Here is a 26,099-nt window from a genome sequence, read left to right on the forward strand (position 1 = left end):
TAATAATTATTATTGTTAGTATTATTATTTTGTATTATTATAAATGCTGTTTTAATTTCAGAATATAAACATATATATATATAGTGTCATTATTATGCCGAAACGTAAAAAAGCAAGGTATGATACTATTTTGTGATCAATTCAAATGACACTAACTCTGCAATATGCAACTTTTGCAAAACTGTTATATCCAGAGGTGGTGGCAGAGTTCGTCAGTCATACACAACATCGAACATGCTAAAGCATTTAAAAACCTTTTATAAATCTGAAATCAAAAATCAGAAACATGATAAAGCTAGCGTTATCGATTTTAATATATGCGAGGATAGCTCTACTGCAGGACCATCTTGTAAATCCAGTCCTAACCCTGCTTTTGAAACTCCTATGCCAAGGGTTAACAATTAGTTCTATAAAAATGAAGCCTAGATCTTCATCTACTAAACTAACAGGTTGGTTATCTATGCATATCATTTCAGCAATAAGCCTTATAATTTTTATTGCCTTCGGATCTGTAGATGTGTGAGGCCTGGCCTTTGCAAACACTTGGTGTATTGTTGGTTGTTTAGTAGATGAAGATCTAGGCTTCATTTTTATAGAACTAATTGTGGAAGAAGAGCTTCTAGTATTGATCATCGCATCCTCAGACTTAGGGTTGAGACTTGTGAATGCGGATGCGAGTGTAGTAGATCGAGGTTCCCTTGGCATAGGAGTTTCAAAAGCAGGGTTAGGACTGGATTTACAAGATGGTCCTGCAGTAGAGCTATCCTCGCATATATTAAAATCGATAACGCTAGCTTTATCATGTTTCTGATTTTTGATTTCAGATTTATGAAAGGTTTTTAAATGCTTTAGCATGTTCGATGTTGTGTTTTTGAAATAAGGGAGTGTTTCCCCTCTATTTTGAAAACCGTGTCTTCGGCCCTGTGAAATAATAGCAACTAAATAAGTAACATAATATTAAACAATATATATGTTTGTATGGAACTTATTATTATTAAGAAACAAATAATATAGTCATAAGTAATGGTAAAAAGTGATCAGATACACAGAATGTTGTCTTTTCAATCAGCTTTTACATATGATATTAGTACCGTTAGTACTGATAGTTAAGAAACGGGAGGTTCTTGTTCAAAAACAACCTGTTAGTATAGTAGAAAATCCCGGTTTCAAGAGGTTACTTCAGTTTTTGAAGCCAAGGTATACGATACCAAGCAGAAAATACTTCTCGGCTATTGTAATTCCTAGCATTTATCAAAAGGTATCAAGTAAAATTCAGTTCTTGGCAAAAAAAGCTAATCATGTTTGTATAACTACCGACATGTGGAGCTCAACAGCCAATGTTGATTACATGAGCCTAACAGCACATTTCCTCACAGAAAATATGAAACAAATTCACATTTGTCTTGACGTGGTACCTTTTCATTGTGAGTCCCACACCGCAACCAATCTTGTTAATTTTATGAATGAATCACTTGAGCGTTGGGGACTACTTGAAAAACTCAATATAGTAGTAAGAGATAATGCCAGAAATATTGTTTCTGCTATGGAAGTCGGAAAGTTTACAAATATTCCTTGTCTTGCCCATACACTTCAGTTGGTTGTGAAAAACGGCTGCCTCGACAATGAACGCATATCTTTACTAACTGCTACCTGTAGAAGAACAGTAGGACACTTTAAACATTCGGTTAAGTCATTCAAACTTTTGAGACAATCTCAGAAGATTCTGGGACTGCCTAAACACAGCATTATTCAAGATGAGTTTACTAGATGGAATAGCACCTTCCACATGCTGAACCGTTTAATTGAACAAAAAGATGCGATTCTGTTGGTAATGCCACATTTCCCAAAAGCTACTCGACAAAACAAGGAGTTGTCAACCGGAGAATGGGATAGTTTGGTTTCTCTCGTTGCTGCTTTAAAAGTGTTTGAAGAGGTCACGCTTACTGCAAGTTCATCGAAAGTGACCAAATCAGAATTTATCCCAATAATTAATGCATTTAACATGTCAATTGATCTCATCAAGGACTACGGAAATTTTAAAGATTCTCTGTGTAAATCTTTGCATCGACGTTACGGAGACTGCGAGAACGAACCTATATATGCTTTTGCAACAATATTAGATCCCAGATTTAAAAACAAGATTTTTAGGAGTAGGACGATGGCTGAGAAAGCTGTTACTTTATTAATTGGCGAGTTAAATGCATTGGACATAGACGAGGGTCATGAAATTAAAGCTGCTGAAAATCACTCTATGTTAAGTGTTTTCGGAGCGGTTGTTTAGTACTGCGGGTCTTATCTGCGACCGGAAAAGTAGCCGGTTAACTCCGGAACGAGTGCAAATGCTTGTGTTTTTGAACAAGAACCTCCCGTTTCTTAACTATCAGTACTAACGGTACTAATATCATATGTAAAAGCTGATTGAAAAGACAACATTCTGTGTTGTCATTTCAATCAGCTTTTTGTCATCTGATCACTTTTTACCATTACTTATGACTATATTATTTATTTCTTAATAATAATAAGTTCCACACAAACATATATATTGTTTAATATTATGTTACTTGTTTAGTTGCTATTATTTCACAGGGCCGACGACACGGTTTTCAAAATAGAGGGGAAACACTCCCTTATTTCAAAAAAAAAAGTCTATTTATAGGTCAATTTTTTTAAAAAGTGGCATGCCCCTTTGTGTCTTTGGTCCTGTTTCACCTGTACCAATATAACTAATTTTGATGTTTTCACTTTTAAAATCTGCATAAGTATTAAATTAACACGATGTAACGGTTAAATTATTAATTTAACTACCAGTTTTAATTAGAATAATAAGAATCGCAAAAGAATCGGAATCGGTAAAGAATAGGAATCGCAACAGAGAATCGGAATCGGTCCATCTCTAATAATTTTAAATTGTAAACAGTGTCTCAATGCAATGGTTACTGATCAATCAAAATTAGGAATACTAAACTTCTGTTTATATCCTTGTACGTGTTTATTTGAGCAACTTTTTGTTCTTTGAACAAGCTTTTTTAATTGATCTGAAAAAGTATTGTATTTGAACAAGGGACATCTATCAAGTACATAAAATTTAACTGTATCATTTCCTATATATATTAAAGAATGTTCATTGTAAACTAGTTGATCCTTATTGTAAAGTTCACCAAATAACTGCACAAAATAAGTTAGTAACTGACAAGCAAATTCATAATATTTTTTCAACAAACTAAAACATTATAAAACTAGAACTGCAACTGAGAGTACTAAAAAGTTTGAATAGATTTTTGGGTAAATCATCCCCTTTAAACAAGTGGTATTATAGTGTATACTAAAAAAAAAGTCTAAGTTCAGTTGCTTTTCATTTTTTAACATTTAATTAAAACCTTGCTTTTCCAGAAAATTTTCTTGGAATGTAACGACATATTTTGAACAACCCACCAGATAAAGTATTGACTGTAATCTAAGACAATTTACAACATTTGGGCCATTTAACCATAAGTTGATTAGTCTTCGCATACACCTAAGCATACTAGATGCATAAAGTCTAAAGAAAACTTTGTCACCATGTCAAAATTTAATTCCATTCAACACACCATTAAGATATTCAGAATGTTTTTGATGACAAAAATCTGAATCAATCCTTAAAATTGATGAAATATGTGGGAGTATTATCTTGCCACACCACTTTCCTTTCTGAACACAACGCTTATATCAGTTATAAACTTGTGCCCCTAATACACTTAACAAATGCTCTAGCTAGTGCATCACATATGATAAAAGCAAGATTGATTTCATACTCAATATTTTAATAGATAAAACCATCTTTGGAAGAACTTTGAACTCTACCAAAAAATTATGTAGATAATCAAAAACGGAATTAGGTTTTGGGGCACCACTTTTTAAACAAATCTCTAAAAATCCAATTTGAGTCCTAAGCTCTGACAGCAACATTTATAAACAACAAAAACTTTTTGCAAAGTTATTTAAATTTTTTACATCTATGTTTAAATTTTATCACTATTTTAGATTTTCATTGAATAACTTCCTACATGTTTTTTTAATATAAAATATTTATGGAGTATTATTCTCTTTACTATTAGCTATCAAGCTGATTGAACTGACTTGATCAGCTTCAGCTTTAATTTGAATCTAATGAGTTTAAAGCTGAAGCTGAAATATCAGCTGCAACCCCTAACTTACAGACAGCATAGTGTTTTTTTTAACAATACATGTGTTTTTTTATACTTGAATACTTATTTTTATATTTTATAATACACGTTTTTTTTAATAACATTTAATACTTATAAAAATTTTGTGGAATATTCTTTAGATAAAGATAATTTTTTCTTACATTAATCTAATCGTGGTAATAAACAAAGGTAATATTTACTTCAATCAAAAAGATTCTTAAACATGCTGCAAAATACTAGATATATATAAGATACATATCATATAAGACCTATGACCTGGAATTTAATACTTTTATTCCAACATTTTAAAGTTAAGTTATGGAAAACAAAAACAGTGTTCAACTTACTATAACTCAGTTATAATAAATAAGCATATGGTCATGATCTATATAATAACTTTTTTTAGTTATTGTTATTTATGTTAAAGTTATCAAGTTAAATTAAAGTTTTATAATTAAAGTTTGAATGCAAAAGTTCATATCAATAAAAATTTTATCAGTATTGTAAACATAAATTAAGTATTATAAGTATTAACAAATATAAGTATTGTAAGTATAAGTTATTATTAATAATAATAACTTACATGTAAGTTAATATATAATTATATATCTTATATTATATATAATATTATATTATATAATATATTACATATAATATATTATTTATAATTTTTATAATAATATATAATTATACATAAATAACTTATATATAAATAATTTATAACTTATACATAATAATATTATGTATATTATGATATTATTGCTATAAGCGTACAATTTTAAATCAAAGTCAAAAAATATCAATGATTAAATAATGAGATAGATGCATAACAATAAAGCCATTTTTTGCATTTATATGTAAACACTTGATATTTATATCTCACGGTGGGTAAACTTTGTTAACATCAGTCGTTTTGCTTGCATCAAATATAGAAAAATCAATGGAAAAGAGTTGATCTGTAAAAACGATTGAAAAGCTTTAAATTCTCTAAATGTAACCTGTCCATCACAACATTCGCCAGTTTTCTCTTTTTAAATGTTTCTGACTAAACCAAAGTTTTGATTAAACTCGAAGCAGTCATTACCATCACTAGCAGAAACAAAACTTTATATTTTGATCATTTTAAAAATGCAAACAGTGCCTCAATGGAATAGTTACTTCATGTTTGATAGTTACTGGGGCATATGTTAAACATAAATGTTAAACTTTGTAAATTTTTAAAAAATATAAAAAAATTATTTTATAATGGTAATAATGAAATTTTAAAACAACGTCTTTTTAATTGAGTCTCACAGTGAAAAAATACACCAAAAAAAATGTCTCTTTAATTACAATGTAAATATAATGCATACAAAAAATATAATGCATAAAAGTTAAATTTTTAAATTTATTTCACGCACAATACAAATTATAAATGGCAACCATCGAGTAAGTTTTGTTATGATTTTTTTCATTATAAGTTTAAACATTTTGGGAACCTTATGGGAAACCCGTCAAATCCCCAGATCCTTCGGCCCTGATAAAAATCAGATAAAAACCAATCAAGCAAATTTGCTTTATTTTTTAACCATATGGGGCCTGTCCGGAAACCAAAACATTTGCCCGTTAAAATCCCGCTCCCGTAAGCCCAGACAAAAACCATACGGTACCCGTCTGTCAATGTTGGCTGGGTATTTAATATATTTTAAAAACATTAAGGTTTGCGTTTCAAGGAAAGGATTGAGAGTGGGTACTACTTCCTGCTAACAATCACACTCCACTACTTATGTTGAGATGTTAAAGTTATCCTTATTTTAGATTTTGAGATAGAAAACGTTAAAAACGAATAAAAACTACATTTTTTTAATTTTTGAACATTTTCTCTAAATATGTAAAACACTCAAAAAATGATGGGTTTTTAAACTTTATATAGATCTAAAAGACATTTAAGAACCATGTTAGGTTCAAATGAATTTTTATCAATCCAGATCTAGTATATGCTTATATAAAAATACAAAACCAAATCGTTAAGAAAGAAACGTCAAAATAGTAAGTATTTAATTATCTTTGGAGAACCAAAATATGTTTTGACAAAACTATAAATCTAAATATGAGGCATTATATTTTTTAATGTGTATTTTTTAATATTTAAAAAAGACATTGTACTTTTTAATATGTGTATATCCTTAAAAGTCTTCTAAGAACTTGATTGTACAGTATTCAAAAACAAACTTTTAATTTCTCGCCATGATCAACATTTTTCTCAAACCCAATAAACTTTTTCTATGTTTTGCTTAGATTTTTTTTTTGCTTCTTCAGATGTTTGTACTGATGTAACACCGTGAAGGGTCTCCTGTCTATGAGGATAATTCCTATGATGAAACATGATTATGTTAAACTTCTAACTGGTGATGCGGAAGTTATCGGACAAAATAAAAACGTCAATAACTTATTTATAAATAAAAAAAACAAACTACTGTTATATTTTTTTTAAATAAAGCATTTATCTTTTAATAAAAATATATTATTTTTTATATGAAAAAAACACCACCATCTGCAATTGATCTCAATTTTGCTCTGATGCCTTTCATATGCGACTGTAAAAAGTTTAAATCAATTTCTTGTAGTTTTAGTTTAATGTGATCAATCAAAACTTGCTCTGTTGAAGCTTGCCAATCTCCCTCGTAAACCTTCTGTGCCAAATGTCCTCAAAAATTTTCAATTGGTCGTGCTTGAGACACATTTGGGGGATTGGATTCTTTATCATCGTAATAGACATATTGGTTTATCCAATTTAGAGAATCTTTAGAATAATGAGAACTTGCTAAATCTGGCCAAAATAAATAGTTAAAGTCTCCATGATACTTGTGAATAAATGGAAGAAGTTGTTTTTCTAAACATTCATTAATATAGATTGATGAATTGATCGCTACAGCCTTGGAAGTGCGAAACAATGGCTCGGACATACCACGGTCAGATATGGCTATCCACATTAATAATTGTTTTGGAAATTTCTCTTTTTCTATAAAAGGAAAACTTTCTGGTCTTTTTGTTGTTTGTGTAGTATCCAGAATTTCCAGGCATGATGTCCCCTGCAAAACAAAAGAATTTTTCGTTATCGATGACTAGAAGCGATTTTGTGTTATAGAGTTGGTTAACTAGTTTCCTGCTTCTTTTCTTTGCCTTTATTTGTTGTTCTATAGTGTATTTTGGAGTCTTTTCATATTTTCTATATTTAGTATTCATTTTTTTTAACTGACGACCAATTGTCGATTGATTTACACCGAATTTAATACCTATTTTTCTCTGACTGACCCCTTTTCGATTGTTGACAAGTCTCTTTAATTCGGCTTTCTTTTCTCTAGTCCATGATGTCGGACGACTAGGGTGCTTTCTATCAGAAAACGATTGAACAGTTTCAAGTCTTTTTAGGTTATCATATATTGTACTTTGAGCAAATCCTTCCTTTTCAAAATGATTTACGATTTTTTTTTTTTTTATATTAGGTTTATTTACAAAAAACATTTTTAGTCGCTTTCGAAAAGATTCTCGTTCAGCTGCATTTAACCTCATTTTAAATAATTGTGTTTCAAATAATAAAGTTTATATTTTATAGAACGTTTATGTCTACGCATAAAATCACAAAAACTAATTATTATGCTCAAATAATGAAATTAGGGTTTGTCCGATAACTTCCGCATCACCCGTTATCCTCTATTCCATTCTAATCAGTGAAATCTTCTACGCTAACATCTTATGATATTGATATTGATTTTTAAATGAAGTACGGATTCCATAAAAATATTTGTTTTCTCTTTAAAAGATATGTCATATTTCGTCAGCATTCAGCAACTAAATCAGATAAAAGCTAACAAATATTAAATCGCTGAAAATTATAGCACTAACACATTCAAATCTCTTAACCTTATGTAAACTGTTAGCCGTGTAAATCGTCTCCTACCTGCACTAATTGAATTAATGGCCTTCTAAAAATTGTTTTAAAAATTTAGCGAACAACAAATTACCTTCTTTAAAATCATGAATTACCTTCTTTAATTATTAATTAGTTTTGTCTCATCAAGCTTTTAATACATTTCAGATATTCATTTAGGGCACAGAGAGTCTTTTGGTTCAAAGATCTTCAAACTTTAGCAAAGTTTGTCAAATCTACCACCATTCTAGCCATGCAATGATAGCAGTTTTAGTTTTTCAGTTTTCTTAAAGAAAGTTTTTCAGATTTTTATGCATTAATTGCATTGCTGTTGTTTTTACGCTGAAAATTGTATTATTTAAATACTTTTTAAATTTAACTTTTTTAATCCACATTTAGTCAACACACTTCTGGTAAATCTTCATAAATATAAATTATATAATACATTTAATAAATGAGTAAATATAAATTAAATAATACATTTATTATAGTTGAAATTCGATAATTTATATTGTATAGTCATTTAACTAAACTATTCATTAAAAATTAACTAAAAATAGTCAAGAATTATTAAATGACAGTGACTGACATTTAACCATATAGTCAAAGTGATATGTATATCTATGAAGAATAGTTGTATAAGAATTTTTGAAATTCAAAAATTGCACAAGTTTGCTCATGCAGCTGCAATATTTATTTTAATGGAGTATTCTTTCCACAATCTGTAATCAAGGATCGCGCCGCCAATTTTTATCTTGGGTCGTCAAATTTTGTTTTATTTTTTATATTATAATTACAAAATTTTATTGTGCTTTTTTATATAAAACTTCAAAATATTTTTAAAAAAATGGGGGGGGGGGGGGAGGATTTCCCATTTGACAAGCGTCACGGCTGTTTCACGCAATGTAAAATTGGGCATTGCATCACAAGTTGCACAAAATAACCATTTCCCCATAAAAAGTTTAAAAAATCACTAACTTTGAAATCATAGAATTTTTTCTATAAATACTTTTATCTTGAAATAAAAAAAAAATATAAGAGATCTATCTTTCTTTGTAATATAAATATTTACATTAAACGGAAAATAAATAAAAATTGTAAAAATTGTAAAAATGATTTGGAATCACTTTTCTGTTTTTTGCGACGGAAAACCTGTCTTGTGCCAACTAAGACTTGGTAACATAGCTACATGCTTGATAGTTGAAATTTGGAACACTTGTTAATAAATGTTTGTTCTATCCAGATTTCCGCGGACATTGGTAATTTTTTTACTAAAAGTTAATTTTTAATGCATTTATATTTTTATTTTTATTCGTTTTAAACGAAAAGCGTGATATTTTTGAAATGTCCGCAAAACTAGTAATACCTCAATCCTATATGAATGCGAATATCAAAAAAAAATTTTATGTACCACTAGCTATGTTATCAAATATGTTTTCAAATTTAGCATGTTAAGCAACGATTTTTTTTTCGTAAATTTTGTTTCCATTTTAAAGCGGTGACGCAGACTTTAATCATTACGTCACAAACCACTTGCTACTCAATGCAACTAAGGCATGGTACACGTTTTTCCGAACAAAGATTTAACTTTTTTCAATTATAATATATGTAAGTTTTTTCATCAAAAAGTATGACCTATTTAGTAAGTATGGAAAGATTATTTTAACCATTATAATCTAATAAAAGTAATGCAACTTTAACAAATCGTCAAGCGTAGTTTTTTTTAGAAAAGATGTAATCTTCAACATAAAGTACCATGGGGCTTGGCTATAGGTAAGTCTATGGATTTGATTTTTTCATAAAAGGCTTTGTTATTGTTTGTTTTCAATAAATGTAACTTGACATTTCTAATCAGACATTATTTTGGAAAATTATCCATGAAAAACCATTTTTTTATGAAAGTTATTATTTTCAATACCACACCTTAATGAGTATCTTTAACAATAATGTCACGTTAGATTTAGATAAATTATGGTAGTTTTAATTTTTCTACTAAAGCCGTTTTTGCATAAATAATTCTTTATTTATTTTTTATTTTATTTTATTTTATTTCGTCATTAAAAAAAGGATACAATGTCGTTTAATATAAGTAAAATTTACATGACCGGGGCTAAAAGAAGAAAATATTTGCCTTATCACTACGCCCCGACGTGCTTTCATCAGCAAGCGTGTACAACCATTAAAATGTAAACATAAATTTACTTTGTACCATATATAAAATAAATACAAATTTTACAAGTATATTTAGATCAGTAACTAATCTATAATCAAAAGAAAATCGTAAAAAAAAAGATAAAAAAATAAATAATAATAATAATGACACCTAAAAATTAAAAATAAGTTGTTAAGAGAATAGTTGTTAAAAAAGGAAAAAAAAATTAAAAAAAACAACAAAAAGAAGTCGAAAAAAAGAATCTTAAAAACAATTTAATTCATTAACGTCGTTATGAAGTTTTTGTTTGAGTGTTTGTTTCAATAGAGAAAGTGAAGACCAATTTTTCAGCTGGTTATTTAATAAAGTGTTACATAATTTAGGACCTCTGATGGCAATAAAAAATTTAGTAACCAAATAATGTATTTAAGGTTTCTCATAATTGTAATTTGAAAATCTTGTAAGGTACTCGTGATTAATTTTTATTGAAAAGTGTATTAAATATTATAGGAATTACTTTGTTATGAAATTTGTACATAAATATAAGAATTTGATAAAGGTTCAACTGAAAAACATTCAGTGTTTGATGATTTTTAGATAGTTCTTAAGAATGTGTGAAACGACCTGCACTTGAAATAATTCTGACAGCGTGTTTTTGTCTACTAAGCAATTTTTTAACTTTACTTACATTAGAGCTGCACCATGCAATAATTGCATAGTTTATATAACAATGTATGAGGGAGAAATATAAGATTTTTAAACAGTTTTGGTTTAAGAATTGCTTAGCTTTGTATAGAATGCCAAAATTTTTTTAAATTTTATCTTCTAACGTTCTTATGTGTTCTCTCGATGTCAGATTTTCGTCAAGTATCACTCCTAAAAACTTTAATGATGAATCTCTAACTATTTTAGAGTTACCAATATAAAGATCAGGAAGTTTTAATAGAATATTTTCTCTATCGTGAGTTCTATGAAAAAAAGTATACTTAGTTTTATTTAAATTTAAGGACAATTTAGTTGCCTTAAACCATTCCGCTAGATTTAAAAATTCCTTGTTTACTAATTTAAATAAAAAGTTTACATCTCCATTAGAATAAAATAAATTCGTGTCATCTGCAAATAAAACTGAATTTAAAATGTTTGAAAACTTATGGAAGTCGTTTACACAAATAAGGAATAACTGTAGACCCAGAATTAAACCTTGGGGAGCACCGCAAGTTAAAGTCAAGTAATCAGTTTTTCCTTCTTCGTGTGCTATGTATTGTTTTCTATTGCTTTTGAGCCATTCTAAATATGTGCTTTTAATTCCATAACATTCAAGTTTTTTTATAAGAATGCTATGGTCTACTGTATCAAAAGCTTTGCTAAGATCTATAAAAACTCGGAGGGTAAACTTACTTTCGTCAAATGCTTTAAATATATCGTGAACAATATTAACAATGGCATGGTCAGTTGATTACCCTGGCTGAGATCCAAACTGTTTATTATACAGAATACTATTTAAATTTAGAAAAGTTAAAATTCGGTTTAAAGGAAGAATTGAAATTGGTCTTTAATTTTCAGGATTAGAAATGTCTCCTGATATGAAAAAAGGTATGACTCTCGCAATTTTAAGTTTCTCCGGATAAATACCTAGTTTTAAAGATAGATTAAAAATATGTAAAAGAGGGATTGTTAATTATTTTATCAATTTTTTAATTACATTACTACTAATATCACTAATAATAGTTTTAAAAGATATACTGCGTCTAAGAGTTCCTTTTCAGCAATTTCATAATTATCCATTTTAGAGGTCTTATTAGGAGAAAAACATGATTCAAAGTTTACTTCAGTAGTTTCTATTTTCGACGCTAAAGTGGAACTTACCTGACAAAATATTGATTAAGTGCTTCAGCAATTAAAGATTTATTTGTAATAGATTTATTTTCAATGTTTAGATTAATAGGATAACTATTTCAGTCAGTTTGTTTCGTGCCAATTACTTCCTTAATTATGTTCCAAGTATTTTTTGGATCATATCAAGAGCCGTATTGTAAAGTTGTTATAATTTATCAATAAACTTATTGTATGCCTTATCTGTATGTTCAATATCAAGGAGGTCATCCTAATTTAAATCTGATAAAAGAGTATTAAAATTTTTCATGGATTTTTCGTTTATATTTTGCGTTTTTTTTTTAACTTTTTGTGCATAGATGTTATCACATTTTTATGAGATAAGAAATACAGGTAATTTGAATTCATTGGTGATTATTTGATCTATAATTGTTGCACTTTCTCAGTTATTCTTGTGGGTTTATTAATTAGTGGAATATAGCCTTTCTGATATATGACGTTTAAGAAATTATTTATATTTGTATTTAAATGACTCATGTTTAGGTCAAGGTTAAAATCACCTACAAAATAAATGCTTTTATTTTTGCTTGATTTATTTTTAATTATGTTTTTAATATGATTTTCGAATTGTTTTATTGAGCTGGAAGGTGGTCTGTATAAAACGTGGATGATAATGTTTTTTGTGGTTTTATTTATTACTTCCACACATTGTGCTCAACCACTAATGATTCACAATCATTAGTGGTTGAGCACAAATCTTTTTTTTAGCTTATATGATAAAGAATTACTTATAAATACACACAAACCCCCTCCTTTCTTCCCAGATCCTCTAAATTGATGAATCACTTTATAACTTGGTAGCTGAAAATTTGTATTTGTCTCAATATATTCATTAGTACACCATGTCTTGCTGAGACTAATAACTTTAAAATTAAATTTAAACTCGCATGAAAATTGTTTAAATAATTCAAAATTTTTTGAAAAACTCCTAATATTGAAATGCAAAATTAAAAATGAATTTGCATCTAGTCCTTGCATTATGTTTTCAGTTTTAGGGTCATAATATAAAGTATTAATATTTTGAAATAACTTGTTATTATTTTTGAAATACTTTGTTATTACTAAAAAAAATAATATCCGGGTAAGAATGTTTATCTAGAAGTATCCTATCTTTATTTTGTGATGAATTAAAATCTGAGTTAAGTGTAACATTATCTTCATTCATAAGTAGGGTACTCTTTATAAACTGTTAAATTATTATTTTTCTGAAAAAAAAGAAAAAAAAATAATAAAAAAAATAATGATAAGAAAAAAAATAATGACAAGAAAAAAAAAAAAAAAAAAATTCTGAATATAAATGATAAAGTAATTAAGCACTCGCTTTATATTTCCTAAATTCTCGAACTATATCATATTATAGTAGTTTATCATATTATAGTACTATATCATATTATAGTAGTTATTATTATATTATATCATATTATAGTAGTTATTATTATATAGTTAGTATTATATCATATTATAGAACTATATAATATTATAGTAGTTTATCATATTATAGTAGAATATTTACCATTTTTTCTATGTATCTTCATTTCTTCTACGAGTTTTTTCCTTATGACCATTGTTTCAAAAGAGAAGTCTTCGTTGATGTATATTCCTGATCCTTTAAGTCGATTAGACGAATGTAGTACTTTTATTTTGTCTTTGTAATGTAGAGTTTTAACAACAATTGTTCTAGTTTTATTTTCTTCTTTTTTTCCAACTATGTGAGCCCTCTCGATATTAACGTTCTTAATATTTAAGTCGTTTTTCAAATAAAATTAATAATTTTTTTTCAGTTTTATTCCAAGTTTCTTGATCGTTTTCGTGAAGCCCATCGATGCGAAGATTATTCCTTCTGAGTCTATCTTTTAATTTGTAATATATTCTTTTCCTTTTCACCTATACTGTTTTTGTTTTTAATTTTCTTTTCTAATTCGCATACCTTTTTTTTCCTTGGATGTCTTGAGTAACTGTTAGGCTTTCTTCGATATCTTTATTTGTCTTTTCTAGGATTCTTACTCTCTCGGTAATTTCTTTAAGTTTAGAATTTACCTTTTCGTTTTCTTTTTTTAATGAGTCGCAAATTTGTTTTGATTTATGTATTTTATTAAGTAACTCATTTATTTTATCGTTAGTTATTTTTAGGTTACCACTGATAAGCTTATAGATATCTTTCTGCTGTTTTGAAAATATTTCATGAAAAATATCGCGAACGACATTTGTTGATATTTGTGTTTTATCTGTATTCCCCGTTTTGTTAGATTTCTTTCGAACATCAATATTTTTTTTATCCATTTTATAGTTTGTTTGTTTTTTTTATTAAAAAAAAAAAAATTACAAAAAGTAATTATTTCCTCTGAATAAAGCACGTCTGCTTGCCGATGAATATAAATCTAGTTGAGAATAATACAAAAAATATTTCATCAATTTGTTGCTCTCACGTCTGGGGCAGGTGTAGCAAAAATTTTGGGGCTTTTTTGTTCCCAGCCTCCAATCACCGCAATATTTTGCAAACCCTCGTTATTTGATATAAGTACAAACATAAAAATGTTTGGAGTTAGCTCCATGTCTGGAATTTTGCTATCTCAAAGATTAAAATATGCTGGATCCGCAACTGATATATATATATATATATATATATATATATATATATATATATATATATATATATATATATATATATATATATATATATATATATATATATCATATAGTATATATTGTATCATTGCGTTAAATAAGTAGATCGTTAAATAAGTAGTCAAATTGAACAGTCAAGGCATTTTTTGTTCACCTTGATGAGCAAATTAAAAAATACGTTAACCGAACTAAAAGCATTTACTTTGTCATGCGAACTATTATTATTTTACAGCATTTTTAAAGAGATAATTTACTACTTTTAACAATATTTAACTCACGGTGTATATTCTAGTCGAAATTTAAATCTTTATAGTAAAGTATGACAGGAAACATTTTCTTAAGAAAAAAATTTTTTTTTCTAAGGTCACCCACTGGATAAGTATTCTAAAATCAGACATATTTTAATGATGCCAAATAAAATAGTTATAAAACAGTCATCTCACTAGCAAATTTACTTTATTCCTCAATAATTTAACTGCGCATTTTAGAAAAACGTTTCACGTTGAATTATATATCTTAACCCTTTAAACCTAACAATAGCAAAAGTTTTAAATCTGTAAATACGCAAGAGTATTTAATTAAAGAAGATTTAATTAAAGAAAAGTTCTCACTTACAATTAGGCTTTTTGATTAAAAGTAATTGTTACTTGATTGTACGCAGATAAATAGTAAGGAAAGTATTCCGATATTTTCGCAGCAAAAAGAAAAGAAGAGAATTTATTAATTCCTGTCTAGCCCTTTTTTGTGTGTGTTAGTTTACCTCCCCAAGGCCAAGAAAGCCACTACAGTGGAAGAGGCTGCTTTGGTTGTGGTTGGAACCCTTTTTCAACTCTATAACCCCGAAACACAAACAATGACGAACAAGGCCGCTGCGTGGAGGAACAAGTTGAGCGTGGTACTACCAAAAACGTGGTGGTAAACTTGGAACTTCTCAATTATGAGGCGAATCCAATACTGCACTACCGTTGAATAACAACCTAGACGGGTGTTATTCGACGATTTTAGTGGTGTTATGTATACAGCACAATAATAAAAATGTGACCTGAACTTAGTTTACTATATCTATGTGAATTTTTTAGATAAAAACGACATTAAAGAAACGATAGACTAAGCTAAAACTTTATTTTGAAAATAAGATCAAAATATCCTTTCACACAACAATTAACAAAATAAAATAGCATGGCTTCAAAGTCCTGTTGAAAAAATTCAATTTGGTCAAAACTTGGGCACTTTCGGAAGAAATTTGAAAACAGTTGTGGCATCTACATGCCAGAATAGTCTATACTTTCACAATATTCAATAAAAAAGTGATCGAATATCTCATTAAAATTAATAACATAACCATATTTTTAAATACTACTTTTGTCGTAGTTGTAATAGTAGTTTAAGGTGGTAGTACAGTAATGAGACAAAAAATATACATATTCAACTTTTACATTTTTTTTTACCATATTTAATACGCCATTAAACAGCTAAAAAAAAATAATAAAAAATAATTAATAAAAAATAATTTTTAACTTATTCATTGCTAAAGGCCCAAAAATGGGGTAGAGGGCGACAGAGATTTTTTAGCAACCGATATATTTTTTTATTTGAAATTTTAGCTGGTGATGTGTTACATGTGGCATTGTGTCGTGGACTAAAAGATTTAAATTAGGTCTAAAAAATAACAAAATATTTGCATTTATGTGAATTAAGGTAATTTTGGAGGTAAATGATAGCACAATATCTTTGAAAATTACCAAACTAAAAAAGCACTCAAGATTATTCTAGTGTATGTTGTAGATACTAATATAGTAAATAGGTGTGCCAAATTTCAAGTAATTTTGATTATTAGTTTTGAAAATATTTCTGTCGCCAGCCCAAAAAACATGACTTTGAGAAAAACGCAATTTAAAAAAAAAAAGTAAAAAACGTTAGTTCAAAATTCTCCACTTTTATACGTCAAACCTTCCAATGTTTTATTTTGATCACAAAAACCTTTTCGTATTGCTCTTAATTTTTTTCTTCTAGATTTTACTTTAGGGGTACATTGCTTTTCTGCTTTAGATATTCGTTTAGTGTCCTTATGCAATACATAATTTTGCGCATTTATAACAAATATCATTCCAAGTTCATTAAACAACTTGTCTAAAAATTGTTGACCATCATTAAAATTTAGCACAGCTGATGCCACTCCAATACTTAGAGCAGTTCTTTCAATAAATATATCTTTTAGGCATCGCTTTCATATCAATTGATTTAACGACTCATTGTGATTCTGCGTTTTACCGTGTAAACATTTTTCAAGAAGTTTATCGAAACCAAGGTCCATAAATACTGGTTTAATAGCAGCACACACAGAAGCAGGAATACAAATATTTTCTTTATATGTCACTTTTCCAGTCAGTTTGTCAGCCTGGAATTTGCACCACGAATCTTTGGTTCGCAAACAATACTGATGGCGTGTTTCACCATCAAAATTTTCAGAACAGTGAAAAAGTACAGCAGCAACACTCTTTTTCATTCCATATAAATTTCCAATGTTCTGCCTTATTGCCTTGCCATAATAGTTTTGCAATGTATTTATCACATTTTCTGTTAAACGACCAGCTCCTCTTAACTTTTTGCCATAACATAAAATTTCTTTACTATTTTTTTTTTAAATTTCTTTAGCGAGTACCAACACGTTTTTGAATATGCCCAATGCATTCCACTTTTTTAATTTCTGTAATATCTCCATAAGGCTTAACAGCAACAACACTAACATAGGAATTGCTATCTCTATCACCTAGAAATGTTGTATATCTTAAATTGTTTTTTTTTCCAGAACGCAAAACATTTTTTATTACACCACTTGATTCCATAGAAGCTGAACCACTGTGACTGATTTGACACTTTTGATGATGTAAATAATGAAACTCAGTGTATTCAACAAGATGTGTGTATTTTTTTAAATCCCATATTGAACACAACTTACAAGTTTTAGTTTCAATTTCAAAGTCAATACATTTACCATTTTCTACAGCAACAGCTGTTACTACTCCATTGTTTGATGTATATCCACGTTTCTGCCATGATCCATCAAACCCACATGCAATATCTTTAGATGTTTCACTGATAGGGTAATTCATCGGCTGCATTTTTCATGCTTTTATCAACTAAACTTGGATACACATCCAACAGTATATGCAATGTATAATTATAACTATTTTTATTCATTGGCGGTTGCATATTCATAATTCCACAAAAGTTTTCTATAGTTGACAGTCCTTTACCCATTTCACGAAATGCAACTATTACACGAGTGTTCATGTCAAACGGTTTACGCCTAACATTTATTTTTAACTAGATAACTTTGTTTTGCATTACAGTTCTTTTTTTCAATAGTAGTAGACGAAAAAAAGCAGTTTCCCATTCACAACCATTGCAACAAATTTTTAGTCTAACACTTAAGCCATATTTTTTTGAAGAATCAAACTGCAAGTTAACTAACTCTTCACATTCTGGACATTTGAGAAGCATTATTGCATTTTTCAGTAAAATAAAATTCATAATAAAGTTAAAGTCTTCACTTATATTTTGAGGATCCTGTATAACCTCTTTGTTATACAATTTCTTAAAAGATGATTAACATTGAATGTTGTCTATTGACAACTGAAGTTGATTAACTGACGGTATAGCAGTAGTTTCATTAAAATTGCAATTTTTTTTATATCTGTTTCCATGAAACTTTGATTTTTTATTTTGATATAGTCTTTTTGACGCTTTTTTTCTTTTCGATCCACCCATAACACCTTTATTTAAATAAGATATTACAAAAATTTAATGAAAAAAAGCAAGTTTGTCAAGAGCAAAATAGTATTAAACTGATTTATGCGCAATGTATGCGCATAAATCGAGTCAATAAACAAGAAGCAGTAACTAAATAACAATATTTCTTTTGTACAGTTGAAAGAACGGGAAAGGAAACAGAAAAATGATCACGTGAGCATGCGCAGTTTTCCTTTAGACAAATAAAAACTTTTATTACGCATGCTCACGCGATTATTTTTTCCTTTCCTTTCCCTTTCCCGTTTAAAAACGGATGAGTGGAAACTCGCCTTTATTGTAAAAACGCGTAGTAACGGAATAAACAAAGCGTTGCTATGGATAAAAATTGATATCGAATAATTTAAAACAAATACTAGAAATGGATATCATGGTTTTTTTTGTTAACCAAGAAAAAAATGGAATTTAGAATAATTATACTAGCCAAAAATTAAATTTTTGAAAAAATGAATTTTCGATTTTAATTACTGTATTACCACCTTGAGCTAACTGCAACAAATGTATGTAAATAAAGAACTGACTTTAATAACTGTACCTATTAACTATATATTATATCAATAATCAGGGTTGATAAAATAAATAACTGATGACAGTAAGAAATAAACAACTACAAAGTGAGCAAAACAAACCATCATGCCATGGCACAAAAAAATTAAGAAAAAAAAAAAAATTTGTCTAAAGTTATATAATTGGCTAATTTAGGTTAACTATTGCTTGTTCTTTATTTCATTATTGGCGCCAATAATGAAATACAGAACAAGTAATAGTTGACCTAAATTAGCCAATCATATAACTTTAGACATTTTTTTTTTTTTTCTAATTTTTTTTTTTTTAATCTTTACAAATTCGTATTATATAATAGAATCTTTACAGAGTAAGTAAAATTTAAAAAAAAAAAATCACAAAGTTACGTTGTGCAAAAAATATTTAAAATAAAACTGTAAAGTATTAGAAATTACTTCAAAGAACGCGGAAAACTCGCAGAAGACCGACGGTCTTGTCATCATGAAACCGCTATGCGTTACTAATATTTTTGAATACTTCAATTTAAAATAAGTTTATATTTAAAAAAAAATGTTATCAGTTTTCGGCAGAATGAAAATAAAAATCCAAAATGCAAAAAACAAAGAATGCAGACAAAAAGAAGTTTTTCTTTTTTTTAAATTTATTTCAATACACATAAATATAAGTAGGTACACGATTTGCTAAATAGGTAATATATAGTCGTTCAAGTGTTGATAAATAAGCTTATTATTTGTTTTTGTATTTTTGTTATTACTGTTGTTTTTGAGTTATTTAGAGTTTTTAGAGTTATTAGAGTTTACATTGGTTTCGGAACAAAGTTAGTTTTATACATAGTTTTAAATGCTTTGGGGTTAATAAAAATTCATAAAGTTGTTAGTGTTTATAATGAGAACTTTTACTAACGTTTTCAGATTTAAGTTATTCGATTTTTCCATTTGAATATTTTTGGATATTAATTTGTTATATAGACAAGAACCACGGTACGAAATGCAAAAGCGCGACAGATTATTTTTTTTAAAAGTATATATTAGTTTTTTTTAAAGTATATAGTATCTATTTTTGCTATTTTGGAAGAAATTCTTTGAAAAGTAAAAAAGAACAAATCAAATAATAAATTTTGAAATATATTGATTTGATATTCATTTAATGTTTTACAATTTTTTAAAAGTGGCTCAGCATGCGAGAGTCTATCCTTATTAAAAACAGTTCTTGCAGCATGTTTTTGTTTTCGATATAGTGTGGTTAGTTTGGATTTATGAGTATTCGCCCATGCAACATTACCGTATATGTAGTAGCTTTGTATGAATGAGAAGTATAGGAACTTTAAATTATCAGGAGACAGTATGGAACTAGCTTTGTAGAGGATATCAATGTGTTTAGATAATTTGGTATTCAATATATCTATATGTGATTTCCATGAGATGTTCTCATCGATAAGTATCCTTAGAAATTTAGTTGCTTGTGTTCTCTCTATTTCTTTAGTATCTATATTTAGCGAAGGTAAATCGGGTGGTATTTTTTTTTATAGCTTTCTATTCACTTACTGACGAGTCCGCATTTTTTTTTTTTATTATTATTTTTTTTTGTGGAGGCCAAAACTTCACAGCGCTTTTTGAAGCAATTCTTTTGATCGTACAGCACTGAAATTTTACAAATAATCTTTTGCCGACTAACAATAGCTATATTTGTTACATTTGATTCAATAAGTATTTTAGATTTACGATGCCCCACCTCCCCGTTGGTTAGATCTGGAACTCCGAAAAAAATATCGGAAACCGAGAGGGCATCAAAAAGTGTTAAGTATCAATATAAATTTAATTAAAAATTTTACAAATATTCCACTTGTTAATTTCAGACAAATAAAAATGCGTCCAAAAAAGAACAAATACATCAAGAAGAAGAAGACCCAACCAACATTTAAATTAATAAAAAAAAATATGCTCCAAATATTTTTGTTAATTATTATATACAGAATTCAAAATAAATTTTTATTGAATATTAATCATAATCAATAAGTGTAATAATTCAATTTTATCAAGACTAAAAAGTAGAAAATAAAATAAATAAATAAAACTTTTTAAAAATAGCTTTCTATTCAATCGACTAAAAAGTAGAAAATAACTTTTTTCTGTTTCTGGTACTCGTGGAAATCATGTACTTAGTAATAATCACTTTTGTAAAGCCAATACTGGAAGACATTGAAAGCAATTCACGTACGTATGTAAACAAACAAACTCATCGAAGTAAAGGAATAGAAAGTTTGGCGCCTTTTAAGTCAGATGCTTTCAAAATCAAATTCGTTTTAAATGTACATAAAGCGAAAGGCGCCAAACTTTCTATTCCTTTACTTCGATGAGTTTGTTTGTTTACATACGTACATGAATTGCCTTCAATGTCTTAAAGTATTGGCTTTACAAAAGTGATTATTACTAAGTACTACTATTCTACTAAGATTTCCACGAGTACCAGAAACAGAAAAATATTATTTTCTACTTTTTAGTCGATTGAATAGAAAGCTATTTTTAAAAAGTTTTTTTTATTTATTTTTAAGGTTAGAATGAAAAAGAATGTGTTTAGTTTTTTCTGTATTTAGCGATAATTTGTTAAATTTTAACCAACTGTTTATTTTTTCCAGTTCAGTATGTGTAGTTTCATAAAGTTCTGTAATTGATGAGGATGCATAAAAGTTTAGTGCAACACCTTTTACCCCATATTTTTCTATTTGTGACAGTGTCAAATGCCTCAGATAAATCAACAAAGACTCCAAGGACGTATTTTTTGTTTTCAAAGAAGTCATTTATGTTATTTATAAGATCGAGAATTGCGTGTTCGGTTGAATGTTGCTTTTGGAAGCCAAACTTTTTTTCATTTAGGATTTTGTTATTTGTTAGATACTTATACAGTTTATTGTATATTACTCTCTCCAAAAGTTTTAAAAATACAGGAAGAACTGAGATAGGTCTGTAGTTGTTTAGTGTAAATGAATCTCCGATTTTTAATATTGGTATTACCTTAGCTATTTTTAATTTATTCGGTACAAATCCTGTAATAATTGAAGATTTAAATATTTTATAGATTGGTTGTTTCATCACCGGAAACACATTTACAACTGTATAGCTACAAATGTCGTCTATCCCAGGGGCCTTATTTGTCTTAAGCGAGTTTTATGCAACTTCTAGTTCTTCATGGTTTAGTCCAGAGAAAATATTTAAACAGAAATATTGGTTTGTAATATAGGTTTCGAAGGAGATATCAGGGCATTGAATTTTTGAAGCCATGTTAGGGCCTATGCTTGCAAAAAAAAACTATTGAAGTTTTCAGCGATAGAAATTTGGTCGATATATTCAGTTTCGTTAACGATAATTTTATATGGTAAATTATTTGATTTTAAATGGTTTTTACCTATTGTTTCTTTCAATATGTTCCAGGTTTTTTTAATATCACTTTTGCTTTTTTGTAGCTGTTTTGAATAATATATATTTTTTGAATTCTTTCTAATTTTTTCAAATAGATTTTTGTATTCCTTGTATGTACTCAAGTTAGTTTCGTTTCTGTTTTTTAAATACGTGATATAGAGTTTTTGCTTTGTTCTTGATGATTTTCTAATACCGTTAGTTATCCATGGGCAGTTTAAATATTTTAGCTTTATTTCTTTCTCTTTAACAGGGAAATGTTTATTGCAGTGATCTAGAAAAATATTTATAAATAAATTGTATGCGGAATTTGTGTGTCCAAGGTTACATTCTTGATACACTCCATCCCAATTTACTACTGATAGCGAGTCTTTAAAATTTTAAATAGAGAACTAATTGATTTTTCTTTTATAAATTTTGGTTTTAGGATTGTTATAGGTTCTTAAATCTTGAGATAATGAAAAATAAATAGGAAAATGATCTGATATATCGGTTTTGATCATTCCTGCTTTTAAAGAGGTTTCTAGAAATGTATTTGTTAGTATATTGTTTATAGCAGAGACAGAGGTTGGGGTAACCCGAATAGGTTTGTTGATGATTGGAAGGATACACAATTGAAATAGATTATCAAAAAAGATTTTAGCAACCGCATTTTCTTTGTAGTTTAGACTATTAATATATTAACAGTCTAAACTACAAAGAAAATGGGGATTTAAATATATTTAAATCCCCTATAAAGAAAATATTTTTTCCCTTGTCATTTATTTTGAAAAAGATTTCATTTAAAAAATTTGAAAATTTAATTATATCACCTTCTGAAGGTCTATAGCAAGTGGAAATTATAATATTTTTTGATTTATTACTTGTTATCTCTATAGTAAAGACTTCGCAACCAGTGTCAGAGATCGAAAGGTCTTGTCTTACTTTAAACACTTGATTATCTCGGATATACGTTGCGATCTCTCTTCCCCTTATGGTTTTTTTTTCAAAAGATATTATTTTATTTAAACTTCTTATATTTATGTGTATTGCAGTAAAATTATTTTTTAAAGTTTCAAGTTCAATTTCAAAAGTTTCTGTTTCAAAGTATTTCGAATCAAAATTATTTCAGTGAAAAATTTGGGCGTCAGAGTCGTAAAAATTATTTAGTAAAATATTATTACCAGTTTCGATGACGTTGCAACACATCGTTTCAAAATCTTTTGTTTCGTTTTTGTTTTCGTTAGTCATTGCGTTAAGTGCGGTAAATTAAAAAATGTACAGAACTATTTCACAAATCTCGATGTAGTACGTAGTTGCTCTAGATTTGTCTAAAAATTGGTGAAACTTATATGATAACATCTTTATACTAATTAATTTGTTTTAGTATAAGTATATTGACTTAAACAATAAAATTCTATCAAGTAGAAGAATTTAAAAATTAGTGGCCCTAGGTACAATTAGCTTTTTTTGAAATGTACCTGGGGTCACTTTTTGAAATATAAGTTTAAATCCATATTAAATTTACAACAAAGATAGACACATAAACTTGAATAAAAATTTATTTAATCTTTAATTTTTTTCAATTAATTTATCTGGTGTTACTTAACTACAACACTTAAATATATAACAAAATAGTTCTGAGCAAAATTGACAAATAAATCTATGCATAAATGGTAGTCCCAAAACAACTGAGGATTTTGAGATGCTGAGACATAGCACAAAATTAACGTCAGAAACATACAATATTATAAAATATACCATGATAATAAACTCCTAATCATAAATTATATAAAAGTTTAACTTAAATAGTTGATTATATATACACATACCACAAAGTTGACATTTTTAAACTTAATTATTTATTATTCCATCGGAGATATACTGCTAAACATCTTCAACAAAGTAATTATAGACTGGCATTTTAATTATATAATTTTAAAAGTTTAAAAATATATTACTGAAATTTATTAAAATTCAGTAATATATTTTTTATTATAACTTTCTTTTTGGTTTCACCAATGTATATAGAGTTGCATGAACATTTCATTTGATAGACGCCTGGGTTTGTGTTTAGAGGAAGTTTTGTTTTATTGTTCCAGAATATATTGTTTAAATTTGGAGATGATGTAAATATAACTTTTATGATTTGTTTTTTAAATTCTTTTTTAAGTTTGCGGCCGACAGTTGGTATCCATGGTAGCTTTATAAATGGTAGGTTGCCAGTTGGTTGATAATTGGTATTTTTTTCATCTATTTTAATATAGTCTCTGGCGATATTAGTTAAACTGTTCTTATCATGCCCGTTTTCAACAAATATTTTTATTAAACAATCAATTTCCTGTTGGAGGTATTCTTGTGAACATATTCTTTTTGCACGGCTTAAAAACCTTTTGAATACGCCAGTGATAATATTAGGATTGATATTTGAATTTGGTTTAAGTTGAATATTAGTTATTGCTTCTTTTCGATGCATTTGAAATTCATAAGCTCCGGGCATTGTGTTCGTATTAATAATATCTAGAAAATTAAGTTGTTTTTGGTGGTTTTTGAGTTCAACAGTGTATTTTATGGCAGGATTTTTTTCGTTTAGGATATATAGTGTATTTTATGGCAGGATTTTTTTTGTTTAGGATATTTAGAAACATTTGTTGTTGTTTTATTGAGTTAAAGCGGGCACGACAATCGTCTACTTATCTCATAAAAGTTTTTGGTTCACACGTTTGAATAGTAGCTATATTAAGTGCTCTTCTTTCTATATTTCAGAAGAACAGTAAAAAAGGAAAGTGCGCCAGTTCTGGTGCTACTGAGCATTCCAAATCATACCAAGGCACGTCTGACTGGTTAAACCCGAAAACCATATCAGTAGCTTCGGAAAATCATATTCGGAAAATTCGAGAATCCCCGGAAGTGAACAAAGCTAAAGTTTGACAAGCGTTAGGAAGTGGCAAAAATGTTCTCAATAGGGGTGCCGGTGATAACGTCGCAACAAAAGCTTGGGGGCCATTTTTAATTAAATTATCTGACGTCAACATTTAATCCTATTTTGTATTTTCTCATGCTCTTTTTAATGTTATCTTTTTAACGGTTTGTTTTTATTATAACGATTTTCTTTGTAACGATTTTTAAAAGTTAACATCTTAGATAAGCTTTTATAAAATTTAATTAAGTTGAAACTTCTGGTATAGTATGTAAACTTATCCTCTTTCTTATAATAAATTACAATATTTCTAAGGGTTATATATAACCTCGTTATTCAAGTAATATAAAAAACCGTTAAAAAAACAAACAAATAATAAAACTTCAATGTAATGTGTTCTTGCGTCTTAAAAAAGAAAAATAAGGTTTCCAAAACGACGATGTGACGTAATCACCGTCGTCTTCATTCAAACCGCCTTCACCCGGAGACCACTGGTGAAACTGTATTTCCAAGGACTATCTCACTTTTATCTTAAAATAGTCTTCCTCTACTTTAACAGTGTTGTTGTTATTCCAGCCAAAGGCACCATGGCAAGTTATTGCATCTTTGCGATAGATATTAAAAAGATATGTTCCGGATTTGTTATTTGTTATTGAGAGATCGAAAAAATTTATTGCGTGTGAATCAC

At 28.2% G+C, this 26,099-nt stretch overlaps 1 protein-coding gene across 1 annotated transcript; it reads left to right on the forward strand.

Moving 5' to 3' along the window:
- Nucleotides 1–1,078: 1,078 nt before the first annotated feature.
- LOC136082698 (zinc finger BED domain-containing protein 4-like) lies at nucleotides 1,079–2,281 on the forward strand. The gene has a single exon (XM_065802118.1). It carries the CDS (start codon nucleotides 1,079–1,081, stop codon nucleotides 2,279–2,281), a length of 1,203 nt encoding a protein of 400 aa, XP_065658190.1.
- The last annotated feature ends 23,818 nt before the right edge of the window (nucleotides 2,282–26,099 follow it).

This window comes from Hydra vulgaris, chromosome 07 (assembly GCF_038396675.1).
Source record: "Hydra vulgaris chromosome 07, alternate assembly HydraT2T_AEP".
NCBI classification, from domain to species: domain Eukaryota; kingdom Metazoa; phylum Cnidaria; class Hydrozoa; order Anthoathecata; family Hydridae; genus Hydra; species Hydra vulgaris.